Below are 27606 nucleotides of genomic sequence, written 5' to 3'. Positions count from 1 at the left end.
ATGTAATGTGTGTATATAGTATAATAATTATCGTTTAGATAAAAAAGTACAAATATTTACAAAATTACGAATTTAAAAAAAATAATGTTTAATTTCGTTACTCAAACTGGGGGATATGACCAACATTGTACATTATGAATTATTTATTTGCATCGCGTTATGAAACTGTATTTAAGGTATATATAATTAGCTAGGATATTTCTCGTGTTCAATTATTTGTCATTCGGTTGACTAGATATTTGTTATTCATTTGATAAATTATGACGCACGAGTTACGTATTTGCAAAAAACCGGGGTTTTCACGCTTTTCCAATTCCCATTACATAATTCCAATTTCTTCTATTCACGATTTCAATCAAATCCGAATGTTCTTCAATATTGAATTAATTTTTATAATAATAGCCACATGTCGAAGGTGTACGTTATACCCTGTGTTTAAAAAAAAAAAATCAAACTAAAATCAATCTTCAATTTTCTCAGATCTTAAAACCAAATCACCGACTTTCAACTTACGGACGCTTTCGAAAATTTAATTAACTTTTCACATACTAATTGCAATACCGAGTTTGCCCAACAGTTTTTTTTTGTTTTTTAATCGCACACAAGTACAGTCGGATCACGATAATGCAATATCACACGCACAGTAAAAAACTGAGAATATTTTTCTGGGTTGACAGAGAAAGCACATTATTATAAAACTAAATCATCACGGTCTCAAGCGATGAATATATGATGCAGGTGATTATATTATCAGTATATAAATTTTAATATAATCCGACAGTTTAATATGTGATTATACGTATGAATTCATGAATATTATTATTGGCAGTGTTTGTAAGCCTATAGTTATGTATTTATGCGTATGAATATGTGAGTGGTTATTACAATATATGAGTAATCGATAAATAAGCTGCAAAGCGTACATTCATTCTTGCAGACCATCTGTATAAAAAGATCAAGTCAACCCTGTTTTTTTTTTTTTCTTTCAAATTCGTTAATTACAACCGGGACAATTATTTATTGTTTCTCGGCTGTTGGTTGTCCATGAAAATATGAAGCACTTTCCCTGTTCCATTACGATCTTGTTTCATTTCAACATTACGTTCATTCGATCTTGACGAGTGTCGCTTCGGGTTAGGTTACGTCTATAAAAATTACGTCAAAAATTAAACGACTCAAAAAAGACTTGTTGTTTAACCACGTTCGATTTCGTATTAAAAAATGGCACTTACGACCTAACTGTTTCAAATGCGTTGACAATTCAACGTTAAAATTTGTCGCGGTTCTGTATTTGTTGTATAAATATTTAGCTTTCAAAAATGTTTCACACTGGTCGCAAAAGCCGCAGCAACAGAGACAGGTGTCTGAAGCACATTTATAATGTATAACATATATGCATAATACCTAAATGGTAAATACTAATTTATTTATTACTTTATTTTTATTATTATTATTAGTAATATTATTATTGTTATCGTTATTTTTAATACTATTATTACCGTTATCGTTATTTTTCATCATGCGGTGGATTTTATACTGTGTACGTACGTATTTGATACAACACAAAATTTATAACGTATATGCGCAATTATATAGGTTTTTTTACCAATGAGCATGTCGATATTATTTAATGTTATGAAATAAATTATATTTTATTTACACTCAAATAGCCTCTAATAAGGCCATTGTAGATTTATTACCGTCATTGAATTAAAAACAAAAAAATTCACAAATACAAAAACTTGATGAAATTGAAAATTTATTTTTTTTCTAATTATTACTTGAGCAGGCAGCATTAGATTCCTTTCATTGGCTGAAGTTAACTTTTTTTTTCTTCTGACTGAATCAGACCTCTTAAGAGATCACGAAACTGCACATTGCTCGATCGGAAACGGAATATTTGCGTTTTTTCTTATTTTTCTTTTCTTTAACATAACCAGACTTCCTATTAAAAATTTCCGAGCAATTGATTGAAGCAATTGAAATTACTCTCATTATTATCATCGTCCTAAATTTCACTCGAAGTTTATTCTTATCATTATATATAGTACGTATCTTGCATGGAAAAACAAAAAAGAAAATTACAAAGAAATAACGCCACAGAAATATTTTTCATCGTTAATATGAATGTTTGAGTATTTTCAGTCTCGAGTTGTATCCGGTGTAAAATTTGGATACTCTGTTACAGTTTTTAGTCATATTCGTACGATACGTCAGTATACGAGTTGAAAAGAATGGATTCATTCGTGCAATCGCATCAATACATGCGCTATAGTAGTCACATATTTCATGCGACGTACATGTTATACATAAAAAATTTACAACTTCGTTTAAATTCGATTAATTTTTTTATGTACAAGGCCATTTTTTTTTTTTTTTTTTTTAAATTGTTTTATTTCATTAATCCTCCCTGTGTAAAATTATTTTATCGATTTTATCGTTAAATTGTAATCGATTGTGATTCTGTGGCCCTTTTTGGTCGAGTTGGATAGTAGAAATCGTATGAGTAAATTTAGGTATTTTTCTCCGACTTGATATGATGGCGTTACTTGCCTAATTTTAATGCAACGTTTAAAAAAATTCTGCCGCATATTCAAGTATGTATAATATAAGTACGTTATATCGTTATGTTTAAAATTATTCGATGTTAGATGAATCAGACTTAGAATTAATCCTACTTTCGACGATGATTACAAAATATTGTATTGTATTGTAGGTATACTCTAACCTTTTCTCGGAGTGATATTATCGTTATTATTATTAATGCTATCGATTAGTGGTGTAATATTACGGTTTTCGTGCATTTTATATCGGTTAAAGTTCGTAGGCTTATGCGAAATCGGTATTGAACGGGGCGGAGTTACTATCGGATATAAATATTGTGTTATCCTTAGAGAGCTAATGGACGATTTCGAATACTGCAACTGCGCCAATCACTCATCCACCAATTGAAGTCAGTTGGTGCAAATTTTTTTCACATCCACAGGGGAACGCGAATTTTTCAATTTCGCGACCTTGCCACAGGTGGTTGACAATAAAATTTTCTGCTCAACATTTCGTGACCGGTATAATCACTTGCGGAATTTTTCGTTCAAAAATCAATTCATCAAATACAAATTTATAATCTTGAACGAGAGCTTTCTAATTGAGACAAATATCCGAAGATATGTTTACTTTGAGCAAGTGTCGATTCCGTCACAGCGATTTCATTCGTACAGATTCTAGTGTCGATGTTAATCAGGTTTTAGAAAAAAACAAAGTGGGAAAGATCTTTTTTTCCTCAATTTTAGATTCGAAACGGTGAGAGTACAAACCGACGGTCAAAGATGACCGATTTCGTGTCTGTCAAAGAATCTTATCCAAATCTTGAGTATCAAATCGAAGGTCATTGGACGCGTTACAGTATTACTTATTCTTTTTTTTTTCTTTATTCATTGAGAATTTACTTTCCGTTAGAAAAAAAGATACAAGTGAAAAGGATAGAATGAAGATAAAAAATATGTATATGTGTTAAAAATGGAAAAAAAAGAATATAAATTAAAAAAAAATAATAGCCTACGTTGAAAGGCAGCTATCTACAACAATTTCGCCTAATTTAATAACAACATCGTCGAAAGTAGGACGTTCCCTGGGATCGTTGGCCCAGCAGGTTGCCTGAAGCTCCTGAAGGGCCGGAGGCGCTGCCTTGTGGGCCTTCCAGCCGAGTCTCTGAGTTTTAAGCTGCGAAAGCACGGAGTCGTCGTTGAGCTTGTTGAAGGGCAGCTCGCCCTGGTGGAACATCTCCCACACTAGGCAGGAGAACGAGTAGACGTCGCTCTTCGTCGAGTACTCGTCCTCGTAAACCGCCTCGTAGGGGAGCCACCTCAGAGGGATGACCCGGTTGCGATGTTTCGCGTACTCCTGATGGTAGGGCTCCTTCGTCATGCAAGGGAACGATATCTTGATAGAAAAATTGCTCGATATCAGGCAGTTCCTTGCGGCTATGTCTTTGTGAACAAGTCGGTTGTCCGCGACGTGTTTCAGTCCCTTTGCTGCCTGGATGGAGAGGGACAATATCTGGGCAACCGAGAGCTGGGGGACCCGCTTTTTCGCGTCGTGAGTCGGGCTGGAACCGCTGTCCTTCCGCGAGGCGATCAAGAACTGTTTGAGGTCACCCCAGTCCGTGTACTCGAGGAGCATGTAGTGCGGTTCTTTTTCTCTGCACAGGCCAACGAGCTTAGCGACGTTTTCGTGGCTCAGTTTGTGCAGCAGATCGAGTTCTCGCTTGAACTCCTGCAACGCGTTCTCGTCCTTCGTGCTTGTCAGGCTCTTTATCATCACCAGGGTCTCCTTCTCTCCCTCGACCTGGTACTTTGAGCGAAATACGTCGCCGAACTCCCCGCGTCCCAGTGGCTTTGGATCCTTGAGGTTGCTCCGGGATACCGCGATCTTGTCGTAGCTCGATTTAGACTTCTTAGAGTGGTTGCTGCTTTGGCTCTGCGCTGTGTCCGCACCGTCACTTCTATGGGAATCTCTGTTTTCATTCTTCTTGGCTGACGATGTTTTGTGGTTAGTTTCTTTCAGCTCCGTTTGCTCATCGTGCATGTCTCCGTTCTCCAGTTTTTCTGCGGGGAAAAGTGTCGCGTACGGATCAGTACTAGATTTAAATCTACGCGTAATTGACGTCGTCGTGATGCTATTTTGGCGACATTCGCAAATACCTTCAGCTTGCTCTTGCAGGTATTGCTGCTTCCTACGCTTTCTCCTGTAACGACAGTACAGCATCAACCCGACCACCAAAACCATGTACGCTGCTGCTGCGCCCAGCGTTATGATCACTGTTCTTCCCATCATTGATTCATCCTCTTCGTTATTCATGTCCATATCCGAGCGGTAGCCATCTCCAGCTGTAGAAATTGAAATAAAAAATTCATTCTCAACAGGTCTACACTGTAATACTAGTTCTAGTAGATATGATTGTGGGACGGGATTAACGGGCAGGAATGGAAAATAGTTTGTCTTCTTTTTGGTACACCGAATGACTGAAAAAGAAGGTATCCCAGGCCGATCCCTCTGATTTGATTTACTTTGTAATATCTTATAGTAGTCTGAAAAATTAAGTGACACGTATTTTTTTTTTGTCTGCCATTAAACACTTTAAGGGGCTGAAAACGACCCCCAAAGATGTGCACCGAACGAGGTGATTTCTTGATGTGCTTGATCTATTTGAATGAAACTAACGCTGAAATGTTTTATTAACGAATGGAGACATTTCATTTCAGTACAGTACCCTGTCAAAATTTTGGCGTAGTTGTCCACTTACGTCGTACGATTAGCTGAACTTCTTTCGTCCTGAGTCCCCCGCTATTTCCGGCGATACAACCGTAGTTTCCCTCGTCTGCGAGATACACCTCTCGGATGTAGAGGCTTCCATTTTGTAGCACCTGAAAACGAGGGCTTTCCAAATCGTTAGATTTCAAATTTTTCATCCACTGTATCTTTGGCTTAGGATCTCCCTCAGCGGAGCAGTCAATCATTACGGAGTGTCCCTCGATAGCCTCTGTCAGATTTTGGGGCTGCACGGTGAACTTGGGAGCAACTGTTGGGGAGAATTACACACAATGAAAGTCGAAACTCAGCACGCACTAGAGTATTTTGATTCTTGTTTCGGATTGTTTTGCATTAAGAATCATCGCCAATCGTGAGATCTCACTTTTGATGTTACGATCTTATTCAAGCTAATGAATACTTCATTGTTTCAGATAAACGAGCGGAGTTACTCACTGACAACGTCGATGGTGATGGTGTGATTTATGGATCCCTGACTGTTTGTCGCCAAACACGTGTATCTCCCTTTGTCGTCCTCAACAACGCCGTTGAAGTGCAAGGTACCGTTTATGTCTTGAACATGCGGGGGGAACTCAGTGCCATTTCCTTCTTTTATCCACTTCACAGTGGGCTCGGTGGCGCCGTGCGCTTTGCAGTAAACCTTGCTCGTCGAGCCGAGTTCGAGTCGTTCGTTATAGAGAGAAGAGAACTTTAGCTTTTCCTTTACCGCGAGCTCGGCATGCTGGGAAAATACCGATGGAAAACCCTTGGTGAATATCTCGCACTTGTAGCTACCCTTGTCCGACAAGTCGACGCTTTTTAAGAAAAGAGTTACGTTCCCCCGGCTGTCCGATACCCGATGCCTCACCGGACCTCCGCTCTCTCGGAGTGGTTCACCGTCTTTCAGCCACCGGACGTGCGTGATTGGCGATTCCATTCCAACGTACGAACAGGACAATGTTGCTGGATCTCCTTCCGTAACGGTTATCGATTCTGGCGAGGAGACCAGGCTCGGGGGAGCTGATAAAGAGAGGAAATAAAAGTTTATAAGATGAGAGGTCTTGTTTGTTTGCGACTTCATTGGTCGATTTCACTTCAAGTCCAGGAAACTTGTCTCAATGCTAAAATCAATCGGACTATAAACTTATAGCGAACGAAACGGTTCCAATTCATCTCCACTCACTGGATATGGCGACCTGAACACTCATCGCCGTTTCTCCTGCTAAATTTTCGGCAATGCAGGTGTAATTTCCATCATCTTCGTCCAAACGTGCCTTGCTGATTATCAGCGTGTTATCCTGGACTCTGACCACTCCGGAATCGCTTATGATGTGACCATCCGGATTCTTCCAGTAGACTTTAGGTCGCGGAAGACCGGATGGTTCCAAACAGCTTATCTGCAGCTCCTGATGTTCGCCCACTATAGCCAGTTGGTTGGATAAGGCTGGTTCGAACGATGTGATGGATAGATTCCTCAGATCTGAAAAACGCAAGAGAATTCAGCATTGAATTACAACGAGGGTTTATTATTATTCAGGGTTCTCGGCGATCTATTCATTGCCGTCGTGTTTACTCACAAGCAATTTGCAACTCGGCGGAATAGACTTGCAAAGTTTCGCCTCTCGGTCCGTGACACGAATACATTCCCTGATCACGATGCTCCGCGGCCAGAATTACCAGGGTACCATTTTCGTACACTATTTTCTCGTCGTCAGATTCAAGGGGTCCGTTGTTGTCAAAGAACCACTGCACTGTGTCGGCATTTTCGTATTGGCAATGAAAGAAGGCCGGCTCACCACGCTTCGCTATTATATTCTGCGGTACGGTCTTTATCGTTGCTGTATCGTTACTCGGTATCACAAGGGGAAAATTTTTTCCCACTGGCGAAGAACCGACTTCGTTACGCGCCTGGCACGTGTACACTCCGTTGTCATCGGTGCTTGATTTATGGATGTGAAGCTTCTTCTTTTTGATCTCGATTCGCTCCGACTTTGACACACGTTCCGAGTTTCTGTAATATATGTAGTGGCGCATTTCAAAATCAAATCTCGCATCGTGACGGATTTAATTCACTGTTTTGGGTTCAAATGAAAAAAGCTTACTTGAACCATTCGTAGCGCATGTCTCCCGATCCTTCAACGTGGCATTTGAGCTCGATATCGATACCGGCCTTTAGAAGGTTTGGAAACTTTGGTAGTTGCAGTTGAACGTCGGCTTCGCTTATCCCTAAGGAAAAAACATAAAATATATCAGTTTAGCGAGAGATTAAGAGATAGTGAGAGAGAAAGAGAGCTGGTCTCATGTTCTTTGTGAAATGATTAATCTTTGATGAGTAATCTTCATTATATTTTTATTCTGCGATAAAAGTTATTGTAGTTGATTTAGTTTTCACGATAATTGTTGAAGATCTCCATTCTTCACTTATAAATGTTATACAGTCTATAATAGCCGAAAACATAGTTCAGTACACTGTTAGAGAAATTTAAGTAAACACAGACATTAGTCTCAGCAGATTCACTTTATATTTGTGTTATTTGTTACATTTTTCATTTAATTTGTAATTTTCAGTGGTTTTCACTTACTATTAGTAATACATTGGAAAATAGTTAAATCGACTCAAGAAATTTCGTGGACCTGCTGGGACGTTTTCTTGTTTAACCGTGTATATTTGGTTCCGTAAGTTAAAGATGAGGTGGGATTTGATCCTTTTTTATTTAAATTTCACTCCATACGAGAGACGCGCGCGTTTCTTGATTACAGCCTGTCGTGGCATTGTGAGTATTTTTCTTTGCTTTCGTTTTTGTCCCGAGCACTTGGAGAGCAGTCAAAGACCGAAGTGCGTGGCCATTTGACGCCGGTGAAGGGTCCGAGGTGGTGTGAGCATTAGGCTCAAAGAGGGAATCTGGCAAAGTGAATTTGCGGTAAAAGAGTGTGAGACAATGGTACAATAAATAGTAAATTGCGTGAATGCTCGACGGTCTGGTAAGTAAGGGGGTACGTGCTGCGTTCCGCAATTGCGGAAGTGCCGCCCGGTGACGAGCGGGTGGAGCAACAGTCTCTGTAACTTACTTTACACACTTAACTTCGCGTCCGGGCGGTCGGGTGGGCTTCAATCCTTTGCAGGTGGCGCTCCCGTGGCGTAGCCGCTTTGCGGGATGGTTTACAGCCTGCTTTCATACCGGCCACTCGACTCTCTTTCTCTCGAAGTCTCGGCTATACTCGGAAAGCCGTGTTTAAACGCACAAACGACATCATCGAGATCAAAGGGACCGCGCCTGCAACATCGCGTGGAGCACGAAGAGACAGAAGGAAAGAGAGAGAAAAAGAGAGTAGCGTTTATTATTATCATCTCCCGCGCAAGATTAACTTTCGTGTAAACACGACCGTGGAACGGGACGAGGTGGAGCCAGAAGAGAAGACCGAGACTTGGACAACAGCAACGTGCGACAGCCAACCGGCGTCGAATCTCCAACACGTTTTACTATCTCGTCTCGGCCTTTGGCTCAAGTAACTATCTGAACCAGGAGTACGTTACAAATGAAGCTAGCTACACTGACAGCATCGCTCCGTGATGGGGCCGACCTCTCGAGTCGTCAGGGGAATAGGTGACGACTGAGGAGTAGAAATAGATACAGAAAGAAGGGAGAGAAAAAATTCGAAAGAAGCTGTACTTTAAAGGTTCTCGTCTAGCGTGTGTGCAATCTCTTGGGAACAACAAAATTATGTTCTCGTGAAAGACGTGAAACAAATGGGAGCCGTTTTCACAGCATAATGATATACCAAACTTTATCTGAATAATTAATCTTTCCTCTAATTTAAGCAACGTAAATGTGTCGACAGACCATTCGGATCTTTACTGCACGGATGGCTTATGGGATGAATGAAATTGTGGATCGTGAAGGGTACCGAAGGTCAGAGATTGGCATCTTCGTGCGAATGCGATGAAGTCTGAATATAGCGGAAGGTACTGTTACAGACTTGAATTGTTGGTAAAATGCAGAAGCGGTAGATTTTCATCATCAGGATAAGGAAAAGTGAGAAAGACGAAGAGAGTTGGAGTGAAAGAGGCGATGTAAGAAAGGGAAGCTGTAATGTAAACGCGTTTTAGGGAAGCAGCGGAAGCAGCGACCGCTGCAGCGATCCGCGGGATGAAGGACTTGAAAGAAGACCGCTGTAGCGTTGAGACGGAGAGATCGCCTTGGCTTGGGGTGGGTGGTCCAAGGAGGTGGCAGGCGCTACTATTTATCCTAGGCGAGCAAACAAACGACGCCAGCGCGGGTCTCAACCCACAAGCTGCGTCCAAAGCTGGCTGTCGCAAAGCCAGCGACGGCAGCCACGGCTTCTCCAGTCCTGCAGGTTTAAACAGTTCAATTACGTCAACACGCTTCAAGTCCGTTGGTCCTGGAACCCCCGTTTTCAGAGACACTTCACACGGAAGTGTACGTCCATGATACGCGGTACAAAAGGAAGAGAAATACTCTGCCAAATCAAAACCATCAGCTTCACCGAAGCGTCAAAGTCCTCGGAACACTATGCACATGGGATTTGGCTAGACCGATTCTAGCTACTATTAATTTCTAAGTAACACGAGTTCAGACGTTTGTTAAAAGAATTCAGATGTTTATGAAAGGAGTGTTCCGTTGCGATGTTTCGAGAATCGCTTGGTACACAAAGTTATTCGAAAAGACATGGTGGTGGTCTGTCTTATATAATGCATATTGTGAATGAATGAAATGATTCTTAAATTAGTCTGCTTTCAATCTTATCCAACTGATGAGTGAGAGAGTTTCGTTCAATGCCTTGCAGATGGCTTTTATGATGTCTTAATGACGTCTGGTGGTATTTCAAGAATATTCCGCGAAGAGGTGCACGCCTTTACGGTGTCTTGAGTTTCCAATGCAATCCGAACTGTTATTCAGTACAAAACGGACGCCCTAATGATGACCAGCGGATCCCTTAGTGAGCTCCGAACAGTCTGATGGGTTGCGTCAAGTTTTATAGATAGTGCAAAAGTTCCATGAAGAAACTTTCAAGGTTCGCTTCTCGGATGTCTCCTTTACACGAACAGGATAACGAAGTGTGCCAATGTTGCACAAAATTCTATGATACCCACGAGAAAGTAGTTGCCGAAAGTGGATTACTTCGAAGATTTGCAAATTGAAATTGGAAGCGAGTCAGTAAGTTACCTAAAAAGAAGTACAGAAGGGTAAACTGCACATGGATACACTTGTGGCAGGTCTTCAAAGTCTAAAATACTCATGCACCGAAATGCGAACCTATCTCGTATGTGTCTCTGAACGGAAGTACGTAACGTGTGTAAATCGACAGGGAGATACACACATCACGGTTGTGCGATACCTGCATCGTACACATTTGACCCGGGGAAGGTGAAGGAGCAGCCAATTGGCGTGTGGATCCAGGGGAAAGTGGAGATGCTCGCGGCCGGCGTCGAGGGGCTGCCAGCGACGGCGTTGCCAGGGTAACGAAAGGCTGGGGCGACGGGATCGTGAGGGTGAACGAGGCAAGGGAACGGCGGGAGGGAAAGGTAGGACAGCGAGGGGTTCGGGGCAACGGGAAGGGAAGGCACGGTCGATGCAAACCCACCATAAAGTTTTATGGGCCCGGCTCTCGGCAGTCGGCCCTCCAGACTGTACACCTAGCTGCTGCCACCGCCGCCGCTCGCTATCCTGTCCGCCTGCTGCCCCAGCACGTCGTCTGTCTACACTCGGCACGTTGAGCGCTCTCTATTCTCCTCTCCCTCTCTCGCTGTCCGCACATATACACGCACAATGAACGTAGATGCATATGCCCACGAATACCCGGGTACCACCAACTCGGCGAGGCTTGTCAGCGTAAGGAGTCGACGCTGATGGGGAAGCAGGGATTTCGCGGGTGAGGGAAACGGCCGTGAGCCCTTGCAGATGATGGGGTGGGACGCGTTTGCCGAGAGTCAAGGGCCTGAAAATCAGGCTGAAATCCACCCCGAATTTAAGTTGGGCTAGGCTCCGGAGCTCGCTGGGGGCGATAAGTACCCATTCGCGAAGTTACCCAAGGTACCCACCAACCTACCGAGTCACGATGTGCCCTCATACCGGGACTCCACACTCTGCCACTGTAGAAGTTGAACGGCAGTGCACCATGCTGGGGCTTCTTTCGAAGCATGGCGTCCGACAAAACCCACGAAACCGGAGAAGCCCTTGTTTTTTTTTTTTTTTTTTTTTTTTTTTACTTGACTTAGCTGGTCACTGACAAGCCCATTAGCACTAGTACTTGATGCGCAATTCTTGGACTGTAAACTGTCAGGACTAACCAGGTTACACATCTATCATGGCTTTTGAACAAATCTAACGGGCTCGGCGTGGTGGATTTCGTAAGGTGCATAAAATACCTACTGATGACAATTCATCATGCGGAGTGGAAACAAAAGTACTTAGTGAAAAACTTGGAAGGTATAATGGAGTCTCTGGTAAAGGATGTACGATGTGGATGTATGGTTTCCTCGAAGGTGGCTTCACCCTCTGGCCGATTCGCTTTCCGATGAGAACTCCTCGTGGAGATATATAGCCGCTGCTTTCATAGTCCCCGCAGCCCGGTCGCGAGCCGGTGACTTCTTACGCCGGTTGGGATAATAATTATACCACCCTGACGAGTTTCGTATTCTACAAGCTCGTCGCTGGTATCTGTACGCGGTGCACGTTTCTGATATCTGGCTCACCAGGGGGCGGAATTCCCGTCTCTTTGAATTAGGAGGTCGCGTGAAGACAAGACGGTGCGAAACTCTCCGCAAACCACTGCAGGGTGCAGGTGCGCGCGCGTGTTCATAGTGTCAACTGTTTATGGAAAGACGTGGAGGTCGGTGACTCTTGTTCGCGAGTTGAATTTCATTGCAAGTTACTATGTTGAAATTTCAACTTAGAATTTATTTCCCAGCATGAATTTTTTGCTCGTTATCAGTTGAACATTTCAGCATTCATTTTACATCGTTGACAAATTTATAAAACGAATCCATGTGTAATGGTTCGTTCAAGTCGTTGAACGACCATGATTCAGCAGATACACCTCAGTAAACGGGAATACTAATTATGCATACCAATCGGCGGTGATCACCGGAGATCTTGTAGGTGTTCCGTGATTTATCCGCTCTCCGGATTGATTGTCGAGAGACGAAGCTTTATCAAGACGGATGGCGAGTGTCAAGTGATTTTCAATTTCCGTTGCTTTTTTCAGTAGTTCTTGGCCGTCTCACTGTTACAGCTGAACGTTGATAAATCGATACTAGTCGGTGACCATAGACGTTCCAGATGTAATGTCGATGTCAGTCCAGATTGTTATGCGTGCCTTGTTTCAGAATGGTGCAGAATTGAGTAATCGCATTACACGGTTTAAAAGTATAGTTTGTACCTGCAGGTGAAACAGTCAAGTATAAATTGCAGTAGTTCACATCAAATATTCGTCACTGCATCTTAGACCCGCCACTTTGAATTTACCTGCTATATTCGCAACTGCTGTTGACCGGGTATTGCAGATACGAGCTTTTTAGCAGAGGTAATATATGTAACAGTATACAGATTAAAGTAACGAATACGAAGCGAATAATCACTCCCTCATCCGTTTAATCATCGTTTTCTCTTTAACCCGGTAGATGGATACATTTGTACATGTAGCTACGCATAGACTTTATACCACAGCAATACGAAGATGAAAGCAGCTTTGCGGTTCACGCCCTGCATTCACAGATATGGGGTGCATCGTTCGAAAGTGGTGCACATGAAATCAAACAACTATGTGGTCCAGATACATCATTTCCAAAAGAGTTGATGCAATCACTGGCCTTTCTCGCTCTTGAAGCTAGGAACCATACTGCAGCAATGCGTTACCATTTTGTAATTGTGTACTATGGCTCGGCATCCATGGAGCTTGTGTCTGTCGGAGAATGATGAGTTTTTGTCTGAGTCGCTGCTGCACATATAGATCCCTTTTCTAATCACGTTTTAACTTGGACGTTGTCGTGAAGTGCAAGCCAATGGTTGAATAAAAGCTTGAATACAGTGTTTGACGAACGTTCTTTCGTGTTACAAATATTGCTTGAGATTATTGAAAATCACAGTCATTTTCCGGATGCATCTGCAACGGCATTCAATACAATTCCGAGAACCTAATCGATGTGGTGGAGACATTGGTCTCATTTGCATTACGAATTGACTCAAACGAATTTTATCCGTTTCGGGTCTTTCAGCGTCTACCCTGTCATGAGACACGATATTTTCTTTCTGATTCTTGTTTTCAACTATAAAGTAAATGTCATTAGGTGACGAGCTCCGTTTGCGCGAGATCGGCTGCAGCGAAACTTTAGTCACACCTTTTTCAGCGGGTATGGCAATACTGACGTATAAATGAGAGTAACGTTAAAGTGAAATACCTAAATATTCCAAAGCTTCGTTATTGAAAGATGAAACAGTTATGATTTTCACGATTTTCGATTAAAAAATAGGCTGTGATAAGACTTGACTGAACAGAGAATAGTGCTATGTGATGGAATACGTGGCTTATACATGTGAGAAACGTACAAGTGAAATATTCTCACATGGTTGATAGGCAAAAATTTCCAGGATCAAAAAAATTTTACATATAAACGAAGATAACTTTGCAGTGTGAAACGTGTAACTTAGGTTTTACTGTACAACCGCAACGGTTTTTGCACGTCTAAGGGCGGTGAATAGCGGTGGCCTTTGGCGCTGTGATTTACGGGGTCGTATCGAGGATCTCCAATTGCAAGTACGACCCACGATCGCACTTCGAAGCCTGCATTCGCCATGGCCGCAAGTCGCGTTGCAGTAACGCCGTTGAACAAAGAGGTCCCTGTTACAGCTCGCAGGATATTCAAGTGAAACTGTGCTGGTTGTCTGTCTGTACGACGCACTGGCGGAAAGAACTAGGTACGTTCGTAGGAATGTTTGTGATCGTTCCTTTTCTCTTCGCCCTGCTTACGCCCCGTCGCGTTTTCCGGTACAGTTGAATGAGAGCTAGGAAGACAAAGGGCGGTGTACGCGTACAAACAATAAACTATCGCGATAAAATCGAGAGAGTAAGAGAGAGAGAGAGAAAGAGAGAGAGGAAACGAGCCAAAGAAAGAGGTGAAATGAAGAAGGAAAGGAAAAATTCGTCGAAATTACGGATGCGAGATTAACGGTGAATGGAATTTCTTTCATCTCTACGTTTTATTTTGCTGGATTAAACACTTCTCTTGACTCCATACACGATTTACTTTTTTCAAACTTGCAGAGGTTACAAATTTTCTTACGAAGTGAATGTTTTCCATCTCGTTTCTCACTTATGCAGTATTTCTCTGTATTAAGAAATCAACTCGAACCACCCTATATACGAGCGGCACAATAGGCGCACCGGGTATAATACGAGAAAACGCGTCCTCGTTCAGTCGACGGTATGTGTGCAGTGTTTTAAAAATGAAAGAGCCTGAGGCAGACTCAACGATTAGCTCACTCAGGTCGAACCAGAGCGCGCGAAACCTCCAGCTACGGTGCAAAAAACTCCAGAGGCGAGACAATGAAAATGCAAACCCCCTTACGAATTGAGTTCCCAGCTCTATCCAGGACCCCGTGTATAGGCACCCACTGTTCCACAGTTTGCGAACCACCGGAGCACCCACGATCCTTTGGATTCGCCATTCCAAATTCCAATTCCCCGGTGTATCCATCGATTAAATTGTTATAATTGGGCAGTGGTGGTTCGAAAATATGAAACTAGGAGTCGGTAATCAAGTCTTCGAACTTGTTAGACGTTGATTGATACCTCTTTCCATTGCCAGTGCTCAATGTCTGAGTCAGCATCGGACAGTATGGGCCGTTAAAGAATCAGACCATTGTTAGACCAACGACGGGTCGAAACGTTTGACACAAACATTGGTTTTGTTCATGAAGACCTAGATTTCCAAGATTCTTCTTTCATATACATCGAGGTCAAGATCATTTCTACGTATCGTTAGACCAACACTCCAATTTCTTTGGCAGTATATAATTCGGAGCTCCGGAGGTAGACGCTGGTATGTTTTTGTCAACTGCAGCAGGTTTCGGGATTAGGTGATCTGATCGTGCCGAACTGATATTCAATTTGGGAAGCTTCCAAGCTCGATAGCATGATTACCGGTCGACGTAATAGCGCCATCTAGACTTGTGCCTATCCAGCAGTGAGGCGATGATCTCGTTATGGGTAAGCAGTAGGGGGTGTATCTACCTCGTGAAATGGAAACCCCTTCGCCCGTGAGTCGTCAAGCTGCTTCCACGCGCGACTATGAGATGTTATTTGTTTTATACAATACATACTTTGCGAGCATGTGCACCTGTGCCTCTCTGGGTGCGTGTATATGCATGGCCATTATATTTTTGCTTCTCATTTTTGCCTCCGCAACCTCTTTCCATTACTCTTTCTGGTTATTTTTATTTTTTTACTTCACTTGTACAGCTATTGCCCTCATCTAGCTGTATCCAACTTGCATCGTCTCGTGCTTCGCTCCTTTTTTCCCTCTGTGCTTATGGGCATGTACCTTCTTTCCTTTTTTCTATCGCATGAAAGACTCTTTCACGTTATTAGCCCCTGGGTATCGCGTAGACTTCTTCTCTTACCAGAATTACCGGATGGAAATAGAAAAAGGAATGGTTTCCCATGCTTAACTTCACAACCCTCGAGGGATGCTCGGCAGTCTGGATTGTGCTATGAAAGTATAACATCGTTTTTATTTGTGACTTGCCGAGTTGCAAGCTTTCCATCATCCGTTCGTCGAATCCTTCGGGTGGTGAAAAATCAAGGTCATAAAAAATTCACTTATGTTCCACTTAATTTTCGCCTCTTTCACTCACTCTCTCGCTTCAGGATTTCGCGGGTTCGTCGCTTACCTGTGTAAATAAATACACCGTGAGACGTGCGCTCGTGGATCACTGTCAGTCATCCGCCTGCAACCCTTGCATATACTCATATGAAAGGAAGAAGCGACGACGCCCACTCGAACTCGACGTGGAGAGTCTGATATTTTCACCATTGCTACACCCTAGCAGAGCGTGAAACGAGATCTTTTATACAATGCATACGTCTTGACAACTGACAACCGAAGCGAAAACGAATATACATTTTATCGTGCGACTGCAGCAGCATTTTTAATACTACCCAATGCTAAAGTAAATACCTTACGCAGTACAAAAGTGTCTGCTGACTTGAAAATACCGGGATTTCATTTCCAGGATGTAAAACATCATCGCAAAACTGCGTATCTGTAAGTAACTTTGCGGCACTTGCATGTCAAAATTGAATGAGTTACACAATTGGCATGAAATGAGCAATTATTTTTCACCCTTTCGACGATGAAAGAAGCTCCTCTGTTGTATTGGCTACTGATTGCACTACGAATTTGTGAAGTTTCTCATACGCTCTATTGAAGGGTTTGTATTTTAGCGAGCTGGTTTGCAGCTAGTGTCGTATATCACTTTACATGGATTACTAACCATCCATGAAACACTGGAGTTTGTGTAGACATTTATACTTGTCGCCCTGTAATGAACGACAACTCTTTCCAACGTTATTTTTTCCACTTGAATGTTAATTTCGTCGCTATAGCACAATGCTGTTTGTAGGCCGGCAGATGGGATACAGCTAATTACTAGAGACCATGTATTAGTAGGAAGAGTGCAGCTACAGTATACTACTTTACCTACGAATGTGCTCGGACGTCCAAGTAAATTATATATAAAGATGAGGTACAGATTTAATGCGAGAAGGATTTGAAGAGGAATTGAATTCAAACATTCTTTTCCACACTGCATGATTCTTTCGTCGTTTCTCAATTATTGTTCTCGAGTCGATATTCCTACACCTTTATGTACGAATACGAAGAACGAGGGTAACGCGGGTCGTTCACGGTTATTATCGTTATTTTTCTTCACCTCCTCAACGTTAAATTCAACAATCATGAACGTAACATGTTTAGGTACCTACTCGTTGAAACACGACTCCGGCAACGACTCGTTGAATATTTTACACCGCCTGAGTTGGATTGGCGAGAGGCAGGGTACGAGTGATCAATTAAAAATATCCTACCTATATACAGTATATCCGGGTAGAGCTTGCAGAGTTTCGCAAGTCGGTGCCGACTTACGGAGTCCATAACTTGTTTGTCAACTCGAAGGAGAAAACTTAACGTTCGCCTGTATTAACTTTGGCAATCGGTAGACTCTTCGCGTAAATATTCAATAGCGATTGACGACGATGAAGAATGAAGTGTGTTTCCATCAATTTGTTGATTGTTTCTTTTATCATGAAATTGAAATCCGCATCGACGATCTTATCTATGCATATCATCATCATGTTTTGATTTTTCATTTTCATAGTATAGTGGTTTATAAAAATTGATTGGATAATTAGTTTCCCCCTTCGGCGTGATGTGTCCGTAATTGGAAATAAGTTGAAAAATGAATCGAGAATCATGACTTCGTGGAATTTGTGCACCGCGGCTTTCAATAATGAGGCGAGAATTTAGTATTTCGAAAGTGATATTACTGTGGGTTCCGCAACTTGTACAGGTATGAGTTGTATAAAAATCCGGTATACGCATTTATAATTTGAGAAGGGCCAGGCAGTATATACTATACGTGTACTAACGTTAATAGTAGCTACACGGCGTACGCTTAGCAAGTGGGTTGCGGAGGTTCAGTGGTAGTTGGCGGCGATGGTGCGAGAAAGTGAAGTGCCAGGGTGTAGTAATAATAATTATGAAACGATACATGATAACGAGGTGTCGGTGCGCTAACGACGCCCCCGCGCGGCGACGTCTCTTCGCGTAATAATAATATGTTTTTCTCATAATATTTTCATTACTTATTCCTGCTGCATATGTATACAAGTTGATATTACGAGTACGTGTATATATTATATATGTGTATTGTATCCGGCCACCGGTGGCAACAGCGTGCTTTGCCTGCTTGGTGATATTTCGCGCGTTGGATTAAGGATGGAAGTAGAATGAAAAAAAGAAAAAATAATAATAAAGAAAGCATAGAAGGAAGGAAAAGAAGAAACTGGCGAAAAAAACGTTTCTTTCCCTCACTTGTTTTTTTTTCCTTCCCGATGTACCCAGGGTGCGGTAACGTCTGCAAGCTATAATGCTGATTTGGTTCGTTTTACGAGGAAAAAACTGCTTCAGCAGCTTTTATAATACCCGGGATCGTTAATATCATTGCGTTACTCGCGGCTTGTAGTTATACAAGTATACCTGTATTTACACCCCGTTTTATAAATGTGCGGAAAAATCTACTTTTCTGATACTCTCTCTCTCCGCAGTTATTCCTCCAGCGAGTCTACTACTACTCTCATTCAATGCGTGCGGGGGGAGCCAAATACGCCTTTCTGTCAACGACGCGTCAGGAAGGAGTCGGGACCCTCCACACCACCATCGACTGGTGACGCTGTATATTCAATGGGGAAACACCCGCGGTTTTTATCTCTGATTGAAATTATCACATTGTGAAGGGGTGGCCGGAATTTACACTTTATCTACTTTTCATACCCCGTCTGAAATTCTTCCTCGTACATAATCGCGGTTGAAAAGGTTACTTCAAATGGTCTACCACCAACGATTGGAAAATTTTCAATCCACTTATAAAATTATCCTTTCACACTCATGCTAAAATCTTATTGTAACGGCTACGAAACGAACATAGTAAACGAGTGTCACAGATTCCCCATTTTCATGTTCCGAAGTGTCTAAACATGGTAACGATCACGATGTAATACGCATAGTAGCTGCTACCATGTTCATACGGTACCGTTCGCATGATATCTATTACAAAGTGTGTACATACATTTAATGTAATATAGAAATATTGAGAAACACGTTTATGATCTGTTTGGCGTGTTCATGGAAACAAGCATTGAAAACAAATATCCTTCGAATTCTTCTACTTCATTGACGAAGTTTCATTCTTTTTCGTATCATACCGCCATTTATCGAATTCTCTGACCTCGCCATGATTTCCGGGTTTTCCTTGACCAGTGGCCACCATGCAACTCTCAAGTCACATAACCAGACCAACGCACAATGAAATATCGAACGGACAACTCACATTGAACGCTGATTGTCGCCGGTGAACTTTCGATGAAGAGACCGGTGAGGCGGTGGGTCGCTTTGCAGACGAAGCTTCCGCTGTCCGAGGTTCGGTCGACTCTGGTAATGACGAGGTCACCACCGTCCTGGTGTCGCCGGGGGCTTGGAGAGAGATCCTTACCCTCGAGGCTCCAGGAGTAGACGACATCGTTCCCAGACCCCGGGTCGACCTCGCATCTTAGTCTCACCGGAGTTCCTTCAGCCGCTGAGTGATCACCGGGACTCACGGAAAACGATAATCCAGGATCCCCGCTCTGAGCATCAGTCGGATCCACTGGAAGAAATGGAAAATCAATCTTCTTACTCAGTTTATTGAATCGTGTTGGGTTGGGTCAAGTTCATGGGTCGGATTATCTGTCTGATGGGCTTCTTGATTTGAAATTAATTGACAACTATGGAGTATCGCTTAGACTCTTGGGGATACCGAATGAATCTTGATAATGAAATGGAATGTGATTCTTGAACACGCTGTTCATCACTTTCGACATTCTGGCTCTAAAGTGTTTTCGATAAAAGTAATGAACTCGTGAACTAGTAAAGCCATCTTCTTCTAGTCAGATAACCTTTTTACTCACTTACTTCGTTGAATGGTGTTCGATTGGGTCAAGTTCATGGGTCGGATTATTTGTCTGATGGGCTTCTTGATTTGAAATTAATTGACAACTACGGGGTATCGCTTAGACTCTTGGGGATATCGAATGAATCTTGACAATAAAATGGAATGTGATTCTCGAACACGCTCTTCTTCACTTCCGACATTTTGGTTCTAAGGTGTTCTTAGTAAGAATGATGAACCCGTGAACTAGTTAAGCCAATATTAGCACGAACACTTGTCCGGTCTTTATGAACAGGATATAAATTCGCGTTCAAAAATCTCTTGTATCATCCGTCGAAAGTGAGCGACGAATGCTCTTCCCGGTCCTAATTCTCAGAAATGAGGATTCATTTCGAGGGATAACGATCTTGAACTTTTGAGTGCATCTCCACTGTCAGGGGATCATTGCGCATACTCCATTCCTGAGACGGTGAGTGATCTCTATCATTATTCATCAAAATCTAAGCAACGATTCGGTTCTTTTTCTACTTCTGGCTTCTACTCTTCACCGATTTCGTCAAAGTCGATCAGTTGGCCATACATACATGTTTTTTTTTTCACACGAAAGCTGCACGTCAGATACACACGCACGTGTAGCTATACGTGTATCGATCCTTCGGCTCGGAGCAAGCAGTTGTGTCATGCCATAAATCGTCCCGGACGGTCCCTCGCCCTTTTATCTGAGCTGCTATGCTGCTCGTCTACGTTACTCCGAGCCCTGATCGCGCTATAACTGCCCTATCTAGTCGTCCAGGTACACGGCCAGCTCTCCCCTGATCCCCTATTCCCCTGCTCGCTCTTGTTCGAATGTATAGTCCGTGCCAGTTGCGCCTTTAGTCCGACGAACCGAAATGCAACGATACCCGACGAATGGGAAGTGATCGGTGATTTGCAAGCTCACATTGCTACAGTATTGGGGGACAATCGAATGAAATTATTTTCCGTGAATTTCTGTCAGCTGATTTCTTTTTTCGTTTTAATTTTGAAAAATTTCTAAGTGAAAAACTACAGCTGGTTCCTTAGTTCCGAGTGTGCAGTACATAAGTGATTACTCTAGGTCTTATTCAGCTGGCTTGCACTCTGCACGCTCCACGTTTGTAAGTTCAACTAGCCAGCTATCTCGAATGAAAAAGTTTCCTTCATTTTTTTTTTTTGGCTCATCCTTTTTTTACTTCGTTTCGGGCGATAGGGGGGGGGGGGGGGGCACGAAGACGACGAATGACGAATCCAGGGATCTTCTCGAGGGCAGCATGCGCGAGCCGAGGTTGTCAGTCGTAAAAGACCTGGCTGTTTACTCCGCGAGGAGAAAATTTCACAAGAGCCAGTATACCATCCACTGACGGTTATCAGTCAGCCAGCCTTCCCTCGTCCCGTACGCATTTCTCTTATTTCGTTGGATCAACCAAACTCAAACTCTAACTCAGCGGTACGTACTTAGCGGCATTTGATGTTATACGAGCCGATGACTGACACGGAGCTGAGACCGAGTGGCGGGGGCCGCGTGCTGCTGGAGTTGGAAGTCTGCCGAACCCTTTTATCTTCTATCTATCCCCCGCTCCTTCCCAACAACTCGCTTTCTTTCCTCCTCTCGCTCTTTCTTTATCTCATTTTTCTTCTTACCTCTCGTATATATATATATCTCCTTCTGGCCCAAGGAGCGGCTCGCGATTACCGCCCTGGATAATTCCTTCTATCGGTTAGCTTCAGCATTTACCGAAGCCTATTTTTACGAGGCTGACCCCATGGGAAACATCGCATTCTCAGTTTTATAGCTTTTTTTACCTAAGGTTATATCGCCGGATGAGAAGCCCACACGATTGCCTTCGAGATACACTTGTCGTGACTCATTTTTGGCCTTGATATTACCGCTGGTCATCGCCTTGGAACCTGATGAAAATATACTTCCGAACCAGAGCGAAGGAGGAAAAAAAGCGAAGAGAAATTTCTTTGATCCTCCGCACGCTGCGGCGGTATTGACTCCTCGTTCTCTACGGTGCAGGAAACATTCATTTCAATGCTCGATATACGTGAGCCATTCGATGAATCGACGCAGGTATAACAACGACGTGAAAAAACGATAACGAAGAACGACTCTGCAGATCCGCGAACCGACTCTTCCAATTATTTTCTTCCCGCTCATCACGTGGATGCCGCATCACCCGATGAATTCGAAATCAGTCTTTACATTTTTCAACACCCATCGAAAGTTGCCTACATCCCGACAGGCAGGTTCGATGGTCGATGGGAACCGGGATGCGCCAAAGTTACGTACCTAAGAGTTTCTGAACTTTATGCTGGTTTAAACTTCTACACCGCTAAAATTGACGCTAACGTGATGTTACGGATGAAAAAAGTTTACGGTCTCAAAAGTTTGGTATCTTTCACAAGTAATTTATGGTGAAAATTTCAAAATACTATATTAAAGTTGGAGCAAAATCGGAGATGGTGAGGGTTTGTCATGGAATGCCCCGTATCTACTTATAGGATGCTCGAAAACAATGGGAGACTTATGATTTACTTCTTTGTTAATTTGCATCACATTTTTCCATTGTGCAGGTGGCTGTCCACGCATTCACGCGTAGTACCGACAAGATTTCCGTGAACGAAGATGGTACAGGTATACCTGCCTGCAGCCGCTGCACCACTGTGGCCTGCATGCGTCGAACAAAGAAGGTTTTAGTACCAAACACGTAAAAAAATGTGATGCCATTGAAAGGAAGACGGGCTTGAACCCTCGTCGGTAACCGGAGACGTGTAATTAGGACCACCGAACCAAGATGAATAGCGGAGTGAGTGGCTTGCCCGAGTGCATGGGGATATGCACACTCACCCTGCACCGCCTCAGTGCTGTCTCAAGTATTAATAATTAATCCTAGTTGCATTGAAGGAAATTCATGAAAGTTGAAACAACTTTTATTTCTCGAATGGGTAGATAATATATGCACACTCTCGCGATCATCGTTTCGTTCTCCTGTCGTCCACCTTTTCTCATTGCACAAACTTCGTATGCCTGGTGGTAACTTCGATGTAGAGTTTAACGTTCTACTGAGTCATTTTCCAGGTTTCTTCATAGAGAGTTGCATGCGGTTTCATGGTATACTGCCTTTAGATCAGTGTCCAGAATTTTACCTCCACTGCATTCCCACAACCGTCAGTAGTGGTACGACATGGAAAGTTGTGTAGCAGTTTCTTGGTGTACTGACTTCAGATCATGGACCAGAATCTTGTTTCTACCTCATTCCCACAACCATCAGTAGTACCACATGGAATGTTGTGTAGCAGTTTCTTGGTGTACTGACGTCAGATCATGGAGCAGAATCTTGTCTCTACCTCATTGCCACAACGATCAGTATGGATTTGTTTGTACTTTGAGGATATCCCTTCTACGCCATAAACTGATCGTTCGAAACGGGTCGAAAAGCGTGGATTCAGTCATATTTTTTTCCCTCCTTGGTTCTTTGCAGTGGGTACCGTGGGCCCAACTGAAACCGTCGATGCAGGTGCCCGTTAATACGGTACTGGGCATTCTGCCCCACCGTCAGATCTCCGCTTACCTTTACCTTTACGACGAAGCGCGCAGGGCGCTCTCTTCCGATATTAGGTGGCTGCGGGATATAATATGCGGATCCCTCGAACCTGCAGCTCTCTTTCTCTCCCTCGCTCACTCTCTTATTTTGTCTTTTTCTAGCTTCCTTTGCGGCGTGTGCACACATCGAGCTCTGCTCTCCGTCCATGTGCGAGAGCTGCCTCTCGCAGGATTCTTCAACCGGTTTCTCATTCTCATCCCGCAGACGCGGCAGTGTTTGTCGGTAAGTTAAACACATCCACACCCGCACACATACATTCAATGACCAGAACTGTGGGTCTGAACGTTTTTATCAGCAACCCCATTGTATTGGTTGATCGGCTCATTGTGCCTCTACGCAGACTGACTACGGTAAAACCTCTTATACGTAAGAACAATGCCATGGCTGCTGTCGTGGCCTAACGAACTGCGTCTGGTCTATGGTGCATAGATGGTGCAGGCGACCCACGGGGGCCAGTGCATAACGGACTGCAAGGGTTCGCAAAAAAGCAAACTCTCTTGGTCCGAAACTGTTTTACCCTTACGTTTCTGCTGCTCTAATGTCTGAATAGAGTTTTCGAGTTATTGCACAGGAAAACAATGGAAGAATCCCGCGTTGAGAATAAGTTTCGTAAGGTTATACTTTTGCACGTTCGCGAAGAAATATCGATCCAGTTCTAAGGGATGCTAACCGTTGATCCATAACTTCGTCTTTAGCTGACATGTCAATAGAATCTCGCGAAAATGGATGCTCGTATTTAGATTTTCCGACTGTGGTCGTAATCCTATCGCACGCACACCCAAAGAGACCAATTTGAAAATAAATACTTATTTCTTTATCTGCATTGAATCTACAACGTTTCTTTTCGTGTATTTAACGTAAAAACTGTGGAACGTGAATAATTGGACCCTAGATTCAATTTGGAGCTCCGCTATGTAACCCATAATCTTTACTGTTATGACTCACGAACCGGCGTTTATGGCAAACGATAAAATACGTGAAACGGGCCTGATTAGACAAACAGGGGTTGGTTTTCCGGGAGGTTTTTTTTTCTCGTTATTCTTCTCGTTCCCTCTCTTTGAAAGGGAGGGTTTTGTGCGACGGGGTGACGCGCTGTTACAAAACTTCATATCCTCCCGTTCGCTCATGTAATTTCTGTCGAGGGTTCACTACTGCAACAACGATGAATCGTACACGCGATTGCAATTGCATAATTTAAACCCCAATTACATGACGACGACTTTAGCGCAAAAATTTGTTCGAAACATATTTTTATTCCCACTTTTTTTAAACGAGTTTATAATGTAAGACTTGCACGGCGTTAACGCCAATTAACTAATTGCCGCACGTATTACCCACAGATTACCTTGCAATTAAACGGTAAGTCACCCCTCTCGCGCTCTGTTCAAGTAGAAAAAAAATTTCGTTTTCATTATAAAAAAAAAAAGAAAAAAGAAGGAGAGATGGTAAACGAAAAACATACATGAATAAATGTAAATATTTCGTCGCGTTAATTGGCGGGGATGGGGCTTTGAAAATCAGACTCCGTAGCCGTGAGGACCTCGGGATTTCAACTCGGAAGGGAGGTCGGTCTCTGGCTCTGATGGCTTCGGATCGTAGTAACGCGTACATGCATGTATGTACTTGGGCCATGATTCATCCCTTGTTCGACCGTGCGTGGCGGGTGAGCAGCGAGAAAATTACAGTGTTGGGCGGGGTGAAACGGGAAAATATATACATATACACACATACACACACACACATATATATATATGTAAGAAATTATAAGGGTGCAAAATATAATCAGCGCAAATTACTTACGGAAGAAGCTGCAGACTTGGATTAAAATCAGGATAAACCACATTGTCACTGTTTTTGGTATAAGAACGGAGCTTTGCCGGAGCGCCGGGAACCGATTCGCGTTTTCTTCTATATCCTTGCTCCCTTCCTACGTAGCGTTTTATTACTATTTTTAATACCGTAAACTGACAAACTGCGAAGGCTCTTTTCGACTCTCCGTCCCTTTTCTCCTCTCTTTTATCTAATACTCTCACGTAATTGTCATTTTTTTCACGACGCCGGGCTAAGTTTCAGTCAAAATTTAAGAACCAACATATCCGGCTATCCGGTTAGACGCCGGCCGGCTCAAACGAAACGACGCGCGGCACTGGTACTGGACGCCCTGAGACGGGAATACGAAACAACGCCGTCTGGTGATCGTTCGAAACAGTCCCGGTTCGATGCACTTTGGCCAAAGCTGCGCAGCGCGCGCCATTCGCTGCGCTGACGCGACTTACGGTAGTTCTGGTCGCACCAGCCGCTGTTTGAGGAGCTTTAGGGACTCTGCATGTCGGACTATTTACCCTCCGATGATACCAGGACTCTGTCTGATGGATCGTTCGTCGGTCTTGAACCATCGTTGACTCGATGCGTGACATCACCGTGTTCAGGTAACGTTATATGTTGGTCGTGACAACTCCGCGAGTAGAACCACAGGCCCGAAAAGCTCAACGAGCGCTGCGTTATCTTCGGAAGATTAGCGCAGAGAATCAAGGATGTGGTGAATGAGTAGCCAAAATCGCTTCAAAAAATTACGGCCATTAAATTAAAGTATAATTTGGTGCCTTTGGTCACATGCCCCAATTTAAATTCATAAAAAGTGTTTCGTAAATCAATTTATACGAAAGTAAATAGCTTTTTTGAGTATCAATTTATACCTGTTTCATTGAAAATTATCGCCCAAGATTTTCTTCAGAGAAGGAAACCTACATTTGCGTACATCACCTTGTTTCACATTTTTGCAAATAGTCGAAACGTGGTTGAAAAATTTTATAGTACTAAATGTTTCTTACGGAAAGAGCTGAACTTTTTCCGATTTTCTTATTCGTTTTGTTCGTTGCTGTGAAAAATTGTTCGGTAGCCCGCAGAGCATAATTTAAACATGATCAGAAAGAGATGACGAGAACAGAATTTGCAGTCAATACGACGACCGATGAACCGGAGAAAAAAGCTTCCAGCGGCTAATGAAATTCTAAAATGTGTACATATAATGGGGAAATATCGTAGTGTTTAGTATTGATAACAAATGAACAACAAATTGCATACTTAACCACACGGAACGTATAGGTACAACAATTCAATACACAGTTCAAATTTGATATATTAATTCATACATGACGTAATGACAAATGTGTATGTATCTCGTAACGTCGTTGTGTTCGTTCGATGACGCCGTTCTCACATTCACCGTCATCATCATCATCGTCGTCATTATTGTTAGTTAATATTATTATTATAATAACAATCTAAACAGTCACATACTTACATGATACCTCTACGGTTTTTATTTACTTATTTAATGATTTTTCGGATACATTTTTTTGTTTTTTTTTTTGTTTTTTCACCCTCCTCTTTTTCTTTAAAATTCGTGCACGTTTAATGTTATATTCTCTCGTCTTACGCATTAGGCAGGGAAGATGATTCATTTGATCTATAATCAGCGACATTGGATAATACAATTATACGAACAACTTAATTCGTTTCTAGTAATTTCTACGTACATCATAATACCGGTAAAATTTTAATCATTCATTTATTCATTCCGTTCGTTATCTTGTCAGAGTGATGGTATAGATTCGATGAATGCATCTGATAATTGTTATATTTAGAATGACAGATTCACATTTTACGTATAATACAATCGTACTTTAATACACAGACCCCGCTATGTTTTATGCTAAATTCTCCTCGGTAATATGTCTGTAAATTACCGTGAAACAAAAATCGTTGTTTTCTTTGCGATTTTTTCACTCTCCAAAGCAAAGAAATCGCTTCTTTAGACTTAATTGATTGAAAGATATTTTTTTTTTTTTTTTTTGTTCGTCGAGTGCGTTAATTTATACGGTGATCGGTACATTTTATACGATCTAACTTCCTATACACTATATATATATATATACTATGCACGTAGT

At 42.5% G+C, this 27606-nt stretch overlaps 2 protein-coding genes across 2 annotated transcripts in view; one reads left to right on the top strand and one right to left on the bottom strand.

Moving 5' to 3' along the window:
* LOC124294734 overlaps positions 1-27606 on the top strand; it is a 147981-nt gene that overhangs the window by 33731 nt on the left and 86644 nt on the right. Inside the window, exons 2-3 of the transcript XR_006904670.1 lie at positions 5742-5867; positions 23758-23878. The gene's annotated coding sequence lies outside the window, so the exon portion shown is untranslated. The remainder of the gene's footprint in view (positions 1-5741; positions 5868-23757; positions 23879-27606) is intronic.
* LOC107221259 (inactive tyrosine-protein kinase 7-like) lies at positions 595-25790 on the bottom strand. The gene is made up of 9 exons (XM_046741514.1): positions 25457-25790; positions 19434-19748; positions 7410-7533; positions 6885-7318; positions 6491-6787; positions 5764-6327; positions 5303-5578; positions 4701-4886; positions 595-4604 (listed from the first exon to the last, which is right to left on the bottom strand). Exons 1-9 carry the CDS (start codon positions 25497-25499, stop codon positions 3556-3558), a joined length of 3288 nt encoding a protein of 1095 aa, XP_046597470.1. The 5' UTR covers positions 25500-25790; the 3' UTR covers positions 595-3555.

This window comes from Neodiprion lecontei, chromosome 5 (genome assembly GCF_021901455.1).
Source record: "Neodiprion lecontei isolate iyNeoLeco1 chromosome 5, iyNeoLeco1.1, whole genome shotgun sequence".
Classification (NCBI taxonomy): domain Eukaryota; kingdom Metazoa; phylum Arthropoda; class Insecta; order Hymenoptera; family Diprionidae; genus Neodiprion; species Neodiprion lecontei.
The sequence above is the reverse complement of the archived record's forward strand: the minus strand, read 5'-3'. Positions and strand labels throughout refer to the sequence as shown.